The sequence below is a fragment of the Peromyscus leucopus genome, chromosome 1 (assembly GCF_004664715.2).
Source record: "Peromyscus leucopus breed LL Stock chromosome 1, UCI_PerLeu_2.1, whole genome shotgun sequence".
Lineage (NCBI taxonomy): Eukaryota > Metazoa > Chordata > Mammalia > Rodentia > Cricetidae > Peromyscus > Peromyscus leucopus.
In genome coordinates, this window is record NC_051063.1 from 184,571,128 (window position 1) to 184,589,154 (window position 18,027).

At 52.5% G+C, this 18,027-nt stretch overlaps 2 protein-coding genes across 2 annotated transcripts in view; both read left to right on the forward strand.

The window, feature by feature from the left end:
• Window positions 1-13,997, forward strand: LOC114687704 (isochorismatase domain-containing protein 2). Its single transcript, XM_028862311.2, has 6 exons — window positions 1-162; window positions 8,830-8,970; window positions 9,076-9,285; window positions 9,421-9,491; window positions 9,898-10,015; window positions 13,597-13,997. The coding sequence occupies exons 2-6, from the start codon at window positions 8,833-8,835 to the stop codon at window positions 13,690-13,692; spliced, it is 633 nt and encodes a 210-aa protein (XP_028718144.1). The 5' UTR covers window positions 1-162; window positions 8,830-8,832; the 3' UTR covers window positions 13,693-13,997.
• Shisa7 (shisa family member 7) overlaps window positions 13,714-18,027 on the forward strand; it is a 20,395-nt gene continuing 16,081 nt past the window's right edge. Inside the window, 1 exon segment of the mRNA XM_028862310.2 lies at window positions 13,714-14,364. Within this exon segment, the coding sequence (XP_028718143.1) occupies window positions 13,737-14,364 (628 nt within the window). The 5' untranslated portion in view covers window positions 13,714-13,736.

The following is an 18,027-nucleotide window of genomic DNA, read 5'->3' on the forward strand; positions in this document are numbered from 1 at the left end:
CTCGGCACGGGGGGGGGGGGACGGGGACGGGACGGTGACCCAAGGCTCGGCCCACGTGTCCACACAGGGCAAAAAGGAGACCCAGTCCGGAGTCCGTGGGAATCCAGAATAGTCACAGGACTTGTTGGAAAGGGGCCCGGATTCGAACCTGGGACTTTCGGGGTAAGTTCCGTTCGCGGAGCGCGCGCTGCTTGTAAACTCACCGTCCCACTGTTCAGCCCAGGAAACGGAAGCCTGGCGGGGCGTCGGGCCGTGGACCCGCGGGGAGGGACTCCAACCCTCTCCCGAACCAACTTTTGCATCACTCAGCTCCGCGAGTGGGCTAACCCAGGAAGGAGAAAGTGGCCCAGAGAGGAATCGAACCTCACCCAGGGTCACACAAGGCACCTCCCAGCTCTGTCCCCAGCCCATCTCCATCAAATCTGGCAGTACTGGAGAGCTGAGCCCAAGGCGTCAAGAAGGCCAGGCAAGTGCGCTCTGTCACCGAACTGCAGCCCAGCCCCCTCCCCTCTTTGAAACATATGTGCCACAGGTAGCACGCAGCCCCAGTACGGAGAGGTCAGGTGAATTTCCACCAAGTGGACACCCAGCTGTAAACCGTTCTAATCCGGAAGTGGAGTGTCAAACTGGGAGCGACGTTGGACACCTGCAGTTCGCTAGGACATAGGAGGTAGAGGCAGGAGGATCAGGAGTTCAAACCAGGCTCGGCTACATGGCAAGTTCCCGGTCAGCCTAGGATACATTGACACCCTGCCTGCCATCCATCCATCCATCCACCCATCCATCCATCCATCCATCCATCCATCCATCCATCCACCCACCCACCCACCCACCCTTCCATCCATCCATCCATCCACCCACCCACCCACCCACCCTTCCATCCATCCATCCATCCATCCCACCCACCACTTCCATCCATCCACCCACCCACCCACCCACCCTTCCATCCATCCATCCATCCATCCACCACCACCCACCCACCCTTCCATCCATCCATCCATCCATCATCCATCACCACCCACCCACCCACCCTTTCATCCATCCATCCATCCACCCACCCACCCATCCATCCATCCATCATCCATCCATCCATCCATCCATTAACTAATTACATCCATTAATTAAGGACACAGCCAAAGTCAAATTTCCTTCACACTGTGTGCCTCCCAGAAATGGTTCCCAAGCCAAGTGCCCCACCCTTGAGACATAAGCCTTAAAAACCTGTGTGTGTGTGTGTTGTGTGTGTGTGTGTGTGTAGACCTGACTCAGTGGTTAAGAGCTCTTGTTACTCTTGCATAGTACCTGGGTTCGGTTCCCAGCACCAAAAAGTTCCAAGGGATCTGATGTGCTTTTCTGGCCTCTGCACACAATGCATGCATTCATGTCATGACAAACAATCATACAAAATAAACCTAATACACACACACACACACACACACACACACACACACACACACACATGCGTTCCCTGGGATCCACACGATGGAAGGAGAGAACTGACTCCCTCAAGTCAGCCCCTGACCTCCACATGGGCACCATGGCATGGACGCCCTCTCCCTTCTATAAACTAAATAAATAAATGGAAATTTTTAAGAAAACTAAAAACCTATTTTTGCCAGTTTGGGGTGGCACAGATGGAGTATTCCATACCATGCTTTTCACGTCTTGTGAGCGCTTTTCATTGGTGTTGAAGACCTTCTTTGCAATGATTTCCAGCTACAAAGAATCCATAGTTTGAACTGGACCAGCTGCAGGCTTGTAATCCCTGCTACTCTGGAAGCCTTAGCAGGAAAATTGCAAATTGAATTCCAGGCCCTGCTGGGCAGCTTAGCAAGATTGTGTCTCAAAGTCAACAGTGTTGAGCCTGACCCCTAGCACCGAGTGCATAAACTGTCTTTGATGATGCAGGCTTATAGTTCTAACACTCCGCGGTGGAAGTTGGAGGATCAGAAGGTCAGGGGTCGTGCTTAGCCACATAGTGGAAAAGAAATAGAAAAGGAAAAGTATTATCGCAGCACGGTGACTCTGTACCCGTAATCCCAGGATTTAAACCGATAGGACAGAAGAGTTGCCATGAGTCCGAGGCCAGCCTTGACTTCATGGGAAGCTATCTGCTTTACAGCCACGTGGATAAGAATGGATAGAATACCATGGGTCATTAGGAGTCTCTAAATGTTTGCATTGTGGGTCACCAGGTGGCCAGGCTGCAAGTGTCCACAGTCTGGGAAATGTCTATATTTATGCTTGACTCTGTCACCGGAGCCCCGTCAGAGTCCTGTGGTTAATAATCTGGTCCCTGTCAGGTAAATACTTAGGGACGGACTTCTGGATCAGAAGATTTGTGTCCCTGTCAATTTAAGGGCAGTGACCATACTCTTTCCAGTGCAAAGACAAGTTCACGCTCTGACACCCGTCAGTCTGTGAGACATTCTGAGCCTCCAGTTTTGACCCTCTGGGACTTCTTGCTGCCTTCAGCCAATTCCCAGGTCCTTGCGAGCCTCCATGTGACCCTCCAGCTCGGGAATGTCTCTTGGTGCCAGTGTGTCCCTTGCAGGACCAGGAGACAGCCCCGGGAGTGAGAAGGGGCCCTCCAGGGACTGGGTAGATCGCTCAGTGGATAAAGTACTTGCCACTCAAGCGTGGGGAGTTCAGGGTCGTCAGCACCCACGTAAAGCCAGACACGGTAGCGTATAACTGTAATTCCAAAACTCATAGTGGGAGATGGGCGGCAGAGATGGGCGACGCCCCAGGAGTTCCCCGGCCAGGTAGCCTGACTTGTGCAGTAGCAGACAACAACAGACTTTATCTCGGCGTGGAAGGCGGCAGCCAACACCTGAGGCTGTACTTGGAGATCCACGTGTACATGTTCCCGCTGAGACACAGGACTCTGAATCTAGAGCCTCATGGCTGCGCGGGCACGGCTTGCTTCTCGGTTCTCGGGACTGGGCGAAGGCGCGGAGTCAGGGAAGTGGCTGCCAGTTTTGCACCTCGTTCCCACAGGCTGTTTTTGCTGGCTGTTGGCGTTGTCGAAGAGTGTGTGTTCATTCTTCACTGGACCAACCTAAACACGTTATGCAATCTTAAATTTCCTACTGCTTAGCTTTTCGGTGGCAAGGTCACTATGCAGTCCTGGCCAGCCTCCAACTCTTGGCACAGCCACCCGGCTAAGCCTCCCAAGTGCCGGGATGCCTCACCGTGCCTCCACCTTTATTCTAATTTTGTAGCACTTAATTTCATTTCTTTAAAAAAGAGGGATGCTGGATCCAGCGCCCATATGGTGGCAAATAGCTGTGAAACTCCAGCTCCAGGCGATTTGACACCCTCTTCTGGCCGCTGTGGGTACTGCATCCATGTGGCCCACAGACTTACACGTGTACCCAGAAAGTAAAAAGAAATATATCTTAAAAATCAAAAATGAAGAGGGGGCTGGGGCATGGTGAGACACACCTTTAATCACAGCACTCAGAAGGCAGAGGCAGGAGGATCTCTGAGTTCCAGGCCAGCCTGGTGTACAGAGCGAGTTCCAGAACTCAGGGCTACACAGAGAAACCGTGTCTCGGGGAAAAACAAACAAACAAACAAACAACTCTTAAGCCCACAATGAACTAGTTAATCACAATATGACAAATGCCGTGAGATGTCTCAAGAAACCTGACCTCGTGAAAGCAAGGTCTGCAGACCTCTCCCTGAGAATAAAAAGACAAAATTACCTTTATTTTGAGAGAAGGTTGCATGTAGCTCAGCAGCTCAGAATTCACTAGTAGCAGAGAAAGACTTTGAACTTCTGAGCCTCCTGCCTCCATCTCCAGAGTCCGGGGGTCCCAGCCTGTGCCACCACACACGGTTTGTGGTGTGTGTGTGTGTGTGTGTGTGTGTGTGTGTGTGTGGCATGGAACCCAGACTTTTGTGCATGTTAAGCAAACATTCTACCAACTGAGCTGCATCCCCAGACCCCCAAAATGGATGGACGGCTACTCCCCCATGAGTTCTTCCAGTCTTGAGGTGTGAGATGCAAGTTGTACCTCCCAGCCTCAGATAAGCCAGGTTCCCACCTCAGGACCCTTCAGTGTGTGTGTGTGTGTCTGTGTGTGTGTGTGTGTGTGTGTGTGTGTTCATGCACATCCACAGCACGCGTGTGGAGATCAAGGGACCCTTCAGTGTGTGTGTGTGTGTGTGTGTGTGTGTGTGTGTGTGTGTGTGTGTGTGTGTTCGTGCACATCCACAGCACGCCTGTGGAGATCAAGGGACAGCCTCAGATGTTGGCCTGGCTTGAGCCAGAACCTGTGTCCGCTCTCTGAGACTCCGTATTCCACGGAGTGATAAATCAGGAAGGAACACAAACAGTAGGCAGGAGCTGCAGAGCGAGCCCAGCTGGAACTGTACAGCACCTCATCGCCCAGTGATAACATGGCCTCCCGGGGTGGGCCAGCACCTGCCACGGCTTGTGAGGCCTCGGGCCCTGGGTGTACAGACAGACACCGTGACAAAGCACTTCAGGCACGCCTCGGTCTCGCCTGGCATTTGAGCCCCAGGTCCTTTGAGGACTCAGTTTTCTCCCTTGTAAAAGTATAATAAAAAAAAAAAAAATATGGAAGGAGGTGGTTTACAGGGCAGGTGGCTTCACCAGCCTGTGCCGTTCATTTTCTTTTCCTTCCTTCCTTCCTCCCTCCCCCCTCTCTTTTCTAATTGTGGTAAGATACACGCAGAATTTACACTCCTGGGACCCAGGCTTGATTCCCAACACCTACATGGCAACTCACAACCATCGGTAACTCCAGTTCCAGTGAATCCAACATGCTTTTCTGGCCTTTGTGGGCACTGCACGTACATACAGGCAAAACACCCATACACATACAATTAAAAAATAAATATATAGTCGTTCAGTGGTGGCGCACGCCTTTAATCCCAGCACTTGGGAGGCAGAGGCAGGGGACTCTCTGTGAGTTCAAGGCTAGCCTAGTCTACAGAGCGAGTTCTAGGACAGCCAAGGTTACACCGGGGGAGAGGGGGAAACAATAAATAAAAATAATTATATATATTTATTTAAATTGATCCACTTAGGCTGGGGAGATTGCTCATTCAGTAAATACTTGCCATATACATAGGAGGATCTGAGTTCCATGCTCAGCACCCACATAGAAACCAGGGCTAAGCCTGAGCCCACGTAATCCAAGCACTGGGAGGGGGAGGCTGGGGGATTCCTGGGGCTCAGTGTCCTGCCAGTCTAGCTGAATATAGGAGCCCCAGGTCCCAGGGGAGACCCTGTCTCAAAATACAGAGTAGATGGGCTTCTGAGCAAAGACACGCATGTTTGGCCTCTGGCCTCCACACATATGTGCATCATTAGAGGGGAAGGAAAAAAGATTACTCTCAAACAACTTAGTTTTTGAACAGGGTGTCTCAGTAGCCCAGGTTGGCCTCCCGCTCACTACGTCACGGAAGGTGGCGTTGATTCCTGCCTTCGCCTTCTGAGCACTGGGTTTGCCGGGATTTCAGGTGTACGCCACCTCAGTGAGTTTACGTGGTTCTGGGGCAAGCGCTCCGTCAACTGAGCCACATTCCTAGTCTTCTCAAGGCGTTTGCGAAGGCACGGGTGGCCATTGGCATGTCCGCCATGTGCACAGCCGTCACGGTTAACCTAGGTCCAAAACATTTTTATTCCCCCAAATGGAAAGAAACCTTGTAGTCGTTAACAGTGACCTAAATTCTCCCTGCTCCATCCCACACCTGTGTGCATTTCTGGTGTTAACTATTCTGTACACTTCTGGTTTTGTTTTATTGTCATTGTTTCTAGCTTTTTATTTATTTATTTTGGTTTTTCGAGACAGAGTTTCTCTGTGTAACTTTGCACCTTTCCTGGAACTCGCTTTGGAGACCAGGCTGGCCTCGAACTCACAGAGATCCACCTGGCTCTGCCTCCCAAGTGCTGGGATTAAAGGCGTGTGCCTCCGCCGCCGCCCAGCTGTTTCTAGCTTTTTAAAAAAGTGATTTCGTGTGTGTGTGTGTGTGTGTGTGTGTGTGTGTGTGTGTGTGTGTGAGAACGTTTTGCCTGCATGCATGCCTAGTGCCCAGAGAATTCAGAAAACGGCATTGGATCCCCTGGAACTAGGGTTACTGACGGTTTTGAGTCACCACGTGGGTTCTGGGAATCAAACCTTGGTCTTCTGTGAGAGCAACAAGTGCTCTTAACCATTGGGCCATCTCTCCAGCCCAGCATGTACTTATTTTATAAGGTGTGTGTGTGTGTGTGTGTGTGTGTGTGTGTGTGTGTGTGTGTGTATACGTGTGTACGTGTACCAGGCTTTTTTTTTGGGGGGGGGGTTGCCACCGACCAGCAGCTCCCAAAGCATGACACAGAGACTTATTAGTTAGGAGTGCTCGACCTTAGCTTAGGCTCGTTTCTTGCTAGCCCTTATAACTTAACCTGTTTCTCTTCGCCTGTGTTTTGCCTCCAGGCGTTTTATCTTTCTTTCTGTGTGTCTGGCTGGCGGCTGCCTGGCTTCTGGCCCCACGTGTGCCCCTCTCCTCTTCTTCTCTGTCTCTAGATTTTGTTGTTGGTTGTTTTTTACGCTTTTACTCTTCACTGTTTTGGCTCTTTGGGGGCCCGTCACCCAGCTCCCAAATAAATCACACATGGAGGCTTATTTTTTCTTTTCTTTTCTTTTCTTTTTTGATTTTTTTTTTTTCGAGACAGGGTTTCTCTGTGTAGCTTTGCGCTTTCTGGACTCACTTGTAGCCAGGCTGGCCTCTAACTCACAGAGATCGCCTGCTCTGCTCCGATGCTGAGATTAAAGGCGTGCGCCACCACTGCCCAGCTCTCTTTTGATTTTTTGAGACAGGATTTCTCTGTGTAGTTTTGGTGCCTGTCCTAGATCTTGCTCTGTAGCCCAGGCTGGCCTCAAACTCACAGAGATCCACCTGGCTCTGCCTCCCGAGTGCTGGGATTAAAGGTGTGCACCATCGCCACCTCCTACCCTTAATTATAAATGCCTGGCCTTAGCTTGGCTTGTTTCTTGCCAGCTGCTTTTCTTAAATTATCCTGTCTATCTTTGGCCTGGGGGATTTTATCTTTCTCTATTGCTGTACACCTTTTCTTCCCTTCTTACTCTGTGTCTGGCTGTGGAGCTGACCCCTGAAGTCCTCCTCCTTACTCTCATTCTTTCTTTCTCTCCTTCCAAATTTCTCCTTCTATTTATTCTCTCTGCCTGCCATCCCCGCCTATCCTTTCTCCTGCCTCGATATTGGCCATTCAGCTCTTTATTAGATCATCAGGTGTTTTAGGCAGGCACAGTAACACAGTTTCACAGAGTTAAACAAATGCAACATAAGCAAAAGTAACACCGCTTAAAATAACATTCTACAGCAAGATTTCTCCTCCTATGTATTCTCTCTGCCTACCAGGCCTGCCTGTCCCTCTCCTGCCTAGCCATGGGCCGCTCAGCTTTTTATTAGACCAATCAGGTGCCTTAGGCAAGCAAGGGGAGACAAATGCATCTTTACATAATTAAATACATATCATTACATTGTTAAACAAATGCAGCATAGACAAATGTAACACAGTTAAAGCAATATTCTGCAACGTAAACAAATGTAACACAGCTTTGCCTAGTTAAAATAATGTCCACAACATGTGTGTGGGGTGTGTGGAAGACAGACATATGGAGGTCAGTGGACAACTCTTGGGTGTTGGTGTCTCTTCCACCAGAGTCCAATCAGGTGTGGGTCCGGCCTTAGGTTCATTGGCAGGAGCTTTTACCCACAGAGCCATCTTGCCAGCTCTGGTTTGGGCATCTTGAGACTCGGCAGCCCATGTTACCTTGGAAGTCCTGGAGCCCAAGCCACCCTTGAAAACTCAGCAATTCTTGCAGCCCTGGGTGCTAGGGTTACTGTGTGAGCCACGTCATGTGGCTTATTCTGGCCATTGCACGTGAAGCGGCCCTGCAGTGTGTACTGGTCTCTTCGACTAAGCATGACATTCTGGGGGTTCTATGCTGTAGCCCATGGTAGGCTTTTGTTACTTTCTGTGGCTTGGTAATAACTACCCATTCTGCGGGTGCACCACCCTTTCCTTTACAAGACCCAGAAAGAAGTTCAGCAACAGCGATTTACACGTGGGTAAACTGAGGCTGGAAGGAAATACTGGCCAAGCTGGGGAGGTAGGCTTTAAGGATCTCAAAGATTCTGCCCTGGTGGCACATTCTTGTTGTCCTAGGAGTCAGGAGGCTGAAGCAAGAAGACTGTAATTTTAAGGGCCAGCCTGGGCTACATAGCAAGACCCTTTAAAGCCAGCCTGGGCTACGTAGCAAAACCCTGTGGCACGTTTTTCTTACAGTTTTTTGGGTGTGAGCCTACTCGTTGATGGCTGAGCTATCTCTCCAGCGCCCTGTGGCACTTTTTTATCTCAAAGACAATATCCAAGATCTGTATGTCCCCTGAGCGGGTCACCTTATGCTTAGACCTCAGTTTCCCCATGGGGGTGGAAGCCTGCGGGAGCTCCATTAGGGACAGGTAGAAAGAGGTCACAGCATTACTTGCCAACACTGACAGTCTTTGGGGAGGAGAAGAGGAAGAGGCAGTCTGGGGTGGGGGTGGGAACAGGGTGGATGTGCTCAGAGGAGGCTTTGGCGGTCAAGTGTGAGCTAGGCAGGAGAGAGGGAGGGAGGTGTGGGGAGGGAATCCCAGGCCACACAACAGCAGCTGAAAAGGCCAGAGGTAGAGGCAGGAGGATGAAATGTAGGGGCCACAGAACCAAGTGCACAGAGCCTGAGTGAAGTCCCCGGACCTTCATCCCCACCTGACCCTGCCTACCGTCCCTCTGTCCACCCCCAGACCATGGCCGCAGCCAGGGCTAGCCTGGGCCGGATCCTCCCAGAGTCCTCCATCCTGTTCCTATGCGACATGCAAGAGAAACTTCGAGACAGAGTCCTCTACTTCCCACAGATCGTGTCGGTGGCCGCCCGAATGCTGAAGGTACATGCCTGGGTCTTTACCTTCCCCAGACCCAGGAGTGCAGACCGAAACCCTCATCCCTCAGACCCAGGAACCAGCGCGTTTCTCCTCCCGTATCCCGTACAGGTGGCCCGGCTGCTGGATGTCCCCGTCCTGCTGACAGAGCAGTACCCACAAGGCCTGGGCCCCACCGTGCCCGAGCTGGGCGCTCAGGGCCTGCGAGCCATAAGCAAAACATGCTTCAGCATGGTGCCCCCGCTGCAGCAGGAGCTGGACAGGCGGCCTCAGCTGCGGTCCGTGCTGCTCTGTGGCATCGAGACCCAAGGCTGCATCTTGGTGAGACTCCTTGGGGTCCCTCATCTTCCCGCTAGTACTCTTTGACCGGAACCTTTCCTCATCTGCTACTTCAGTCCTCGCTTCGGGTCTAGGATCCTCACTCCCTCACAGGGCCCGCCTTTCTCTGCCCCTTAGCACACGGCCCTCGACCTCCTGGACCGAGGGCTGCAGGTCCATGTGGCGGTGGACGCCTGCTCTTCTAGAAGGTAAGAAGGTGGTGGGTGTCTGTTGGGAACATCTGGGGCGCTGCCCACGTGTCATATTGTATGACAAATGTTTCCTGAGTTTTTTTTTTTTTTAATAATTTAATTTTATTTTATGTGCATTAATTAGCATGAGGGTGTCAGATCTCCTGGAACTGGAGTTACAGGCAGTTGTGAGCTGCCTTTGTGGGTGCTGGGAATGAACCCAGGTCCAGTGCAAGAGCAGCCAGTGTTCTTAACCGCTGAGCCATCTCTCCAGGCCCGCGTGTGGCCTCTTGTTTAGCTCCTGAGTTCGTGAGCCTCCCCCTCCAGGGAGGGGGTGTTTCAGTTGAGAGGAAACTGCCCTACGATGGAGATGTAGCACAGCGTAAATCCGTGAATGTCCCTCCTCCTGCCCTGTCCTCTGCAGTGAGATGAACCGGCTGGTGGCGCTGGATCGGATGCGACAGAGCGGTGTCTTCCTGTCCACCAGCGAAGTACTGATTCTCCAGCTGGTGAAGGATGCGGCCCACCCGCAGTTCAAAGAGGTAAGAGGCCCTCCTGCTGGTCCTTCTCTGTCACCCACCCAGGCGTAGAAGAAATATTTCCTTGCCTTTGTTTGTTATTTCATTTTGGTTTGTTGTTTTATTATGTTTTTGCCTGTCTGTCTGTCTGTCTGTCTGTGCACCACTGTGTGCCTGGCGCTGGTGCCTTCAGAGGCCGGAAGGGGGCATTGGATTCCCTGAACTGGAGTTACAGACAATTGTGAGCCATCATGTGGGTGCTGGGAATCGAACCCGGGACCTCTGGATGAGTGAGCATCCACTACTCCTGACTGCTGAGCCGAGGAACCAGCCCCTACCTCCTTACCCCGCCTTTTTTTTTTTTTTTTGGCTTTTCAAGACAGCATTTCTCTGTACATTCCTGGCTGTCCTGGAGCTCATTCTGTAGACCAGGCTGGCCTGGAACTCAAAGAGATCCACCTGCCTCTGCTTCCCAAGTGCTGGGTGGGATTAAAAGTGTGTGCCACGGCTCCTGGCCTTTTGTTTTTGTTTTTGTTTTTTTTTAGACAGGGCCTCATGTAGCCTAGGCTAACTCCTATGTATCTAAGGATAACTTTGAACCTCTGCTCCTCCTGCCTGTGCCTCCTCAGTTCCTCAGTGCTGGAATGACAGCTGTATACCGCCATGACCCCCCCACTTTTTTTTTAAGATTTTTTTGTGTGTATGGGTGTTTTGCCTGCATGTATGTCTGTGGACCACATGCACACAGTGCCTACAGAGGCCAGAAGAGGACGTCAGATCTCCCTAAAACTGGAATTATAGTCAGTTTTGAGCCACCATGTGTGTGCTGGGGATCCAACCCAGGTCCTCTGGAAAACAGAATCTAGTTAAGAGTGCTGTTAACTGGTAACCCAGCTTTAGCTCCCCATTTTTTATAGACTTAGTGTTTATTTATGTGTATGTCCAGGTGTGCACCCCAGAAGAGAGCCCCACAGCACCCAGAGCTGGAGTTACAGGGGGTTGTGAGCCCCCTGACATTGGGGCTGAGAACTATGGCCTGGACCTCTGCAAGAGCAGCAGGTGTTCCTAACCATCGAGAGCCATCTCTCCAGCCTCTCGCTTTTGTTTTGTTCTGTTTGTTTTTTTGAGGCAGGATTTTTCTATGTAATAGTCCTGGCTGTCCTGGAACTCAATCTGTAGCCCAGGCTGGCCTGGAACTCACAGAGGTCCTCCTGCCTCTGCCTCCTGAGTGCTGGGATTAAAGGGGTCCGCCACCACCATCCTGCTGCTCTTTTTTTTTTTTTTTAACATAGTGCTGGTGATCAGAGCTTTGTGCCAGGAAATACCCTACTGATTGAGCTGTACCTCCAGCTCTCTTTTAACTAATTAATTAATTATTCATTCATTTTTGTTAGTATGGGTGTATGTACAGCATGCAGTGTGCTCTCACATCTCTCTCTCTCTCTCTCTCTCTCTCATCTCTATGGTGTGGTGTGTGTGTGTGTGTGGTCAGAGCACAACTTTGAGGAGTCATTTTTGTCCGACCTTACGGGCTCTGGGGTATTGGATTCAGTGGTTGGGCTAGCTCTGCAGGTACTTACACCTGTTGAGGCATCTTGCTGCCCTCTGTTTTTTGTTTGTTTGGTTTTCTTTTTTTTCTTTTTCGTTTTTGGTTTTTCGAGACAGGGTTTCTCTGTGTAGTTTTGCGCCTTTCCTGGATCTCACTCTGTAGACCAGGCTGGCCTCGAACTCACAGAGATCCTCCTGCCTCTGCCTCCTGAGTGCTGGGATTAGAGTGGTACACCATCATGTCCAGCCTTAAAAAAAAAAAAAAAAAAATGTTTTAAAAAGCCAATCTAAGCCGGGAGGTGGTGGTGCACGCCTTTAACCCCAGCACTCAGGAGCAGAGGCAGGTGGATCTCTGTGAGTTCAAGGCCAGCCTGGTCTACAGATTGAGATCCAGGAAAGACACAAAGCTACACAGAGAAACCCTGTCTCGAAAAACAAAAAAAAAAAAAAAAAAAAAAAAAAGAAAAGAAAGAAAGAAAAAAAAGAAAAAGATATCTGACTTCATATCCCGGCCTCCATGCACACGCACACACACACATACACACACACACACACACACATAATATCAATCCAGAGATATAGCTCAGTAGTAGGCTTAGCTAGCATTCAGGAAGGCCTAGGCTTGATTACCCAGTACTCCACAAACTGGGTATGGTGGTGCATGCCTATGGTCCCATCCCTTTTTTGTTGCTTTGTTTTTTGAGACAGGGCCTTACTGTGTAGTGCTGGCTGGCCTTTGGAACCTAATATGGAGACCAGGCTATCCTCATGGGGATCTGCCTGCCTCTGCCTCCCCCACACCCTGTTGTAGGTAGCACTGTGGCACTCTTGAGACAGGAGAGTCACCCTTGGCTACATAGTAGGTTTGAGCAGTGTAGGCAGCCTTGAACACGAGGCCGGGAGACTGTTCCAAGAAGTAGCTGGAGCCGAGGCCAGGAGCTGGGGCTGAGTTTGCCTTATTCCAAGAATTGTGGCCAGTGCTGGCAGATTCGGGAGGAGAGGGAGACGGGAGCCGTGTCTTAGGAAAGGTTCAGGGTTTAGCAGTAGCCCAGCTGTCGTGGGGCCCCTGGTCAGTCTGTGGATGTTGCTCCTGTGGAATAGCTGTCTGACATTGGCAAGGTCCTGGGTTCTATCCCAGTAACACCAACATCAACAGGAAGTAAAGAAAACCCATTGGGGAAAGTGTTTGCCTCGGTCCATAGAGCCCAAGAGTGCTTAGGGTAGGAGTGAGTCAGCTCCCTCTTAGAGACGACCACATGCATGCTTTGGGGTTCATCTTCTTCCTACCAGGAAATCCCAGGGGCTACTGGAGCTGCAGGCAAGAGGAAAAAAGCAAACAAACAAACCCAACCACCTCTCCTTGTTCCCAAGATCTAGTCTAAAAGTATCCTAATACATTTCAACTATGCTTCATTTAAAAGAAAAAGGAAAAAGTGGGAGCTGGCCACCATCGAATTGGTACCTTATAGAATAGCCAAGGGATTGCATTAGGTGGCCTAGGACAGAAAGGAGACTGACCTTTGCACATCCTTCCATCAGCTGTGGGACTTAACTGGGAAGAGGCAGTGGAGATGTGGGATTTGTGGGGTTTTTTTTGGTTGGTTTGGTTTTTTGTTTGGTTTGGTTTAGTTGTCTGGAGATGAACTGATGAAGGTAATGTGGTTAGTTACTCGTGTTCAACCAAGAGGGACTTGTGTGAATGAGTTGAGAGTTCATGGTCACAGTCTGGACCTGTGTGGGAGCTGAGGCCCTAAAGGAATGATGGGAAAGATGAGTGAAGAAGGGAAGGTGTAGGCAAGAGGCCCTAAGACAGAGCCGTCCGTCATTAGTGGTCCAAGGCAACCGAGCAGCCCAACATAGGCGATGGGGTGGTGTAGCTCAGCCAGGCGAGTGTGAGGGAGGAAGAGGCCACCAAGAAGACTGTTAAGTGGTTGACTGGATGAATGATGCTGTCAGAATAATAAGGGAGATGAAGATGAAGGGGTGCTCCTCAGATTCGATATCGTGGAGATGCCATGGGGGGCGGCCCTTGACTTCTTGACCTCCTCTGCCTGCAGATCCAGAAGATCATTAAGGAGCCAGTCCCAGACATGGGGCTGCTAAGCTTCTTCCAAGGCCAGAGCAACCCCCTGTTGCTGAACTCCAGGCCGTGACTTGAAGGAAGGACCCACCCTCCTTGTCACCCAGACGTTGATGGATGCCTCTTCCTTCATCCATGGATCCCAAGAGTGGTGCAGTCCGCCAGGAGAGCCACCCCCGTGGGAGAGGAGGCGTGGCCTTGCCTTCTGATTGGGCAGCTGGTCCCGGAAATGCAAATGAGGCCCCCGGTGCTGGGTGGGAATTGGCTGAGGGAAAGGTGGAGGCGGGGCTGGGCCCCGGGCCACTTCACGGAGCGGGAAAAGGAGGGGGAAGGAATGTCACCACTGGGACCCGGTCTCAGAGAATAAACATTGATGTGGATGAGGACCGAACCATTATTGGGTTTGGGGGGCAATCACAGGGGCTACAGGGGTCTGTGGGAGGAAGAAAGTGGGGTCTCCTGCAAGTGGGGTGGGGGAGGCGGCGCCTCTTCGGAGCTCCAAGCCGGCGCGAGACACCGGCGCGGGCGCCCGGCGGCGGCCACATCTGCACTGGGGCCGGTGCGCATCTGCACACGAGAGAAAGAGCTGCCGGCCAGGGTCCCCGCCACGCTGCCTGCCGCCCCCACCCCCATCGGCGCGCGCGCGCCCAGCCCCGCTGGCTGGCAGACACGCGCTCGCGCTGCCTCCCTTGCCTGGCCCCCACGCTGCCACCCCCGATTCCCCGAGGGTCCCGCATCCGGAAAGGTGAGCGCATCCGAACCTGGTGAGGAGGGGGAAACCGAGGCACGCACGGGGGGGAAAGGGAGGGAATAGGGAAGAAGGGGCAAGTATGTGAATGGATGGATAGATTGCATGGACAGTTGCTGCTCAGTGGTTCGTACTCTCCCAAGACGCAGAATTCTGCAGCCCTTAGGAGATCAGAGTGTTGAAACTCTACAGACGCCCCCCCCTCCTCCCCTCCTCAACCTCCACCGCGTCAAGCCCTCACCCAAGACTCGCAGACTCCTTCCCCAGCCTTGGGAGCCCTTAGAAAGCATCCTGTGTCTGCCAGGGATGCGCGGACCAGTCCGATCCCATTGACAATCAGACTCACCCCATCGCCACCGCGGATCCCGGCAGCCCAGCCCCCTCCCAAAAGGCCTGGCACCGATCACCTTGCCCAGTATACCCTCCCCAGGGACCTAGGAGTCCCAGCCATCCTCCGGAGCCCTTTGGGACACGGGCGTCGGAGCCCCGGCCCCCGCCTTCCGGATCCAGGTGTCCCCTCCGCACACCCAGCCCGAAGCCTGCGTCTCGAGGCCGCGCTCGCGTCGCCATGGCAACGGGAGTCTATTTTGCGCCGGGAACACACAGCTCCCTCTGCAGCGCCCCCCACCCACCCCGCTTAAGAGTGGGGGGCTCAAAGGGCGAGGGGACAATGCCGTGATGGGGGTCAGACACTTGGAAAGAAGCCTGGGACAGGCATGCAGAGATTGAGAGCCCCTGACAGAGGAACTGGGTGTGGAGACTACAGGGAGGATACCGATCCAGGCGGGGGAGGCTGGGGATGGAGGCCCCAGACAGAGATCCGGGATGGAGCCTCAGACAGACACAGAGACGCAGAGGGACAGAAACAAGGACCCGACGGCGGAGTCGGGTTAGAAAGAAAGAAAACAGCCGGCTGGATGGAGGCAGGGGTCCTGAAAAGGTCCAGACAGGGGTCTCTAGGCAGGGACCCCCACAGACAGCCCAGACAGAGTAGTACTGCATATGGTTCTGGGAAGGCAATCACTCTATCCTCTGGCAAGGATTTGGGGGGATCTTTCCCAGTAGCCAGGACCCGCTCCTCTTCCCTCCCTCAGCTTCTTCTACAGGTCTTCAGTCTTGCCAGCTTTCCGCATTCCTACCTCAAACTGCCCTCCTCATCTCTGAGACGGAAGCCCCTCCACTTGCTCCCTAACCCCAGCCCTGATCTGCCCTTCCCCTGCCACCTCCGCGGCAGCCACCTGCAGACTCCACTCAGGCCATTTTAGAGGCTCTGGTCCTTATTGGTTGTGCCTTCTCCATCTCTGGGTCTCAATTTCCCTCACTCTCTCCTTTACCCCCACCCCACCCACCCCCCGCCCTGCCCAGGGCCTCTCTCTTCCTCTCTCTGGGTCTCCCACTCTTTTTCTTTCTCTGTCTACTTCCCGTCACTATCCATCCTTCCGGTACCACCTTCTGTGGGGTTCTCTCTCTTTCCTGGCTGTCTGTCTCTGTCTTCCTCTTCGCTTCTGTGTTCCTCTCTTCCTGGGTCCTGTTCCTCTGTCCCTTTCTCGCCTCTCAGGCACCTTCACCAGCTTCCCACCCCCACCCCCCACCTGCTGCTGTTCTCTGCAAGGACCCTCAGGAGGCACTCTGATCCACCCAGCCCAGCCCACTTCTGCGGTCCCAGCCAAGATTCTCCACCCCCAGCTGGCAGGGATGGGCTGGGATCTGTTGGAGGACTTCCTCTCCCCAGCCTGGCTCCCGTCCTCTGTACCTTGGGTCTCTCAAGTCCTGAGCTGGATTTGAGAACCAAGCAAGGTGCACCAGCAGGAAGAACCGGGGTTTGGGGCCTCCCTTTCCACCTACCCCCTCTGGCTGCGGAGGAGGACATCGACTTGTGAGTGAGAACTAGAGATTGGGGGCGGTACTGGGCTGGGGGCGGAGTAGGAGATGAGGCGGGGATGGAGGCGCCACAGGAGTTCTCAGAAGCCCTTTGCAGATTCTGCACAGCTGGGCCAGAGTATGCTTGCACCTATGAGGCTGCATGACAGAGCTAGGATGAGTGTGAATGAGTGTGAATGCCCGCCCGCCCGCCAGCCCGCCTGCCACGATGCAGGGAGCTGATCTTGGACTGTAATGTCTCTGGTGTGCCTTGACATCTGAGTCTTGGGCACTGATGGCTAAAATGTGTGCACATGTTTGTATGTCCATGCAGAGTGATGTGTGTGTGTGTGTGTGTGTGTGCACGCGCGCGTGCACACTCACACTCACATACATGCTCTGGAAAGAGGTATCAGTGCATCACCATGATGACACGGAGTGTGTCCTTGCTTTGGGGCCACTGCTTAGGTATCCCGTGGTGTGTATTAGGTGTCGGCTCTGTTAGGAGTCTGAGCAGTGTTGTGTGAGGGAAACAGAGAGCCAGTCCCCTTGTCTCCAGTGTCTGTGCTGGCTGCTGCGTCTGCAGATGGTTGTCCTCTGTCAACTCACAGCCTTTGAGCAAGGAAGACAGCTGCCTTCCGCCCCATCAGCCCAGATGGCTTTCATTCTTCCAGCCAGATTCCCATTGTACATGTCAGTGCTCAGAGGATGAAGGGATCTATATGGCTGCGTCTGCCACTCTCAGAAAGGCTGGTTCTCCAGGTGTCTCACCTCCCTTCTCTCTGTGTGGGATAAGGCCACCTAGACTGGTACCTGGAGACCTAGGTTCACAGCCTAGCCCCGAGTCCAGGATAGGACCTCTTGGAATTTTGTTCTCATCTGGGGGTGGGGAGGTGGGAGGGATATGAATATCCACCTCTCATACTTGCTTCCACGTTTTCCGAGATATAAATGTTCTCCTGAGCATTTACACGGATCAGACGCTGATTCTGAGTGCTGTAGAGAGGCAGGCAAGATGTAGCTCAAATCATCCGCCTCCATGGGCGCTCCAGTTGAGGCGTGAAAAAGGTGCACAGCCAGGCAACACACATGCGCATCCTGTGAGGAATGCAGAAGTGTTCCCAGCGGGACAGGGAACCCCAGGGGGTCTGGGGCTGCTTTGGGGCTTGCTGAGATGATAGGTGAGTGGTGTTGGGGGGGGGGGTCTGCCAAGGTGAGATCTGCCGAACAAGGGGAAAGAAGCAGAGTTCTTGGGCATGACCCTAGAACGGCCTAGAGAAACGATTCTCAACCCGTGGGTCGCAACCCCTTTGGGTTCACGGGGGTCGCCTCAGACCATTGGAAAACAGATGTTTACATACAGTTCGTCACAGCAGCAAAATTACAGTTATGAAGTAAAAAGGAAGCTGTTGATGTTATCTGCCCACTGTTGCTTGTTTGTTCTTAAAAACAGGGTCTCGTGTAGTCACGATTAAGCTTGAACTCACCATGTAGCTAAGGATGACTTTGAACTCTGACCCTCCTGCCTCTACCTCCCAAACACTGGGATGAGAAGCAGGAGCCACCATGCCTGCCTCCATTTTAAAAGAATTGTGGTAAGACTTGGTTGGATGCTGTGACGCACACCTTTAATCCCAGTACTTGGGGGCAGAGGCAGGCAGATCTCTATGAGTTCAAGGCCAGCCTGGTCTACATACATAGTAAGTCCCAAGCCACCCAAGGCTATAGATATTGAGATACTGTCTCAAAATAAATAAATAAAATAACAGAAACACTCAGGAAAAAAATGATGGGAACAGA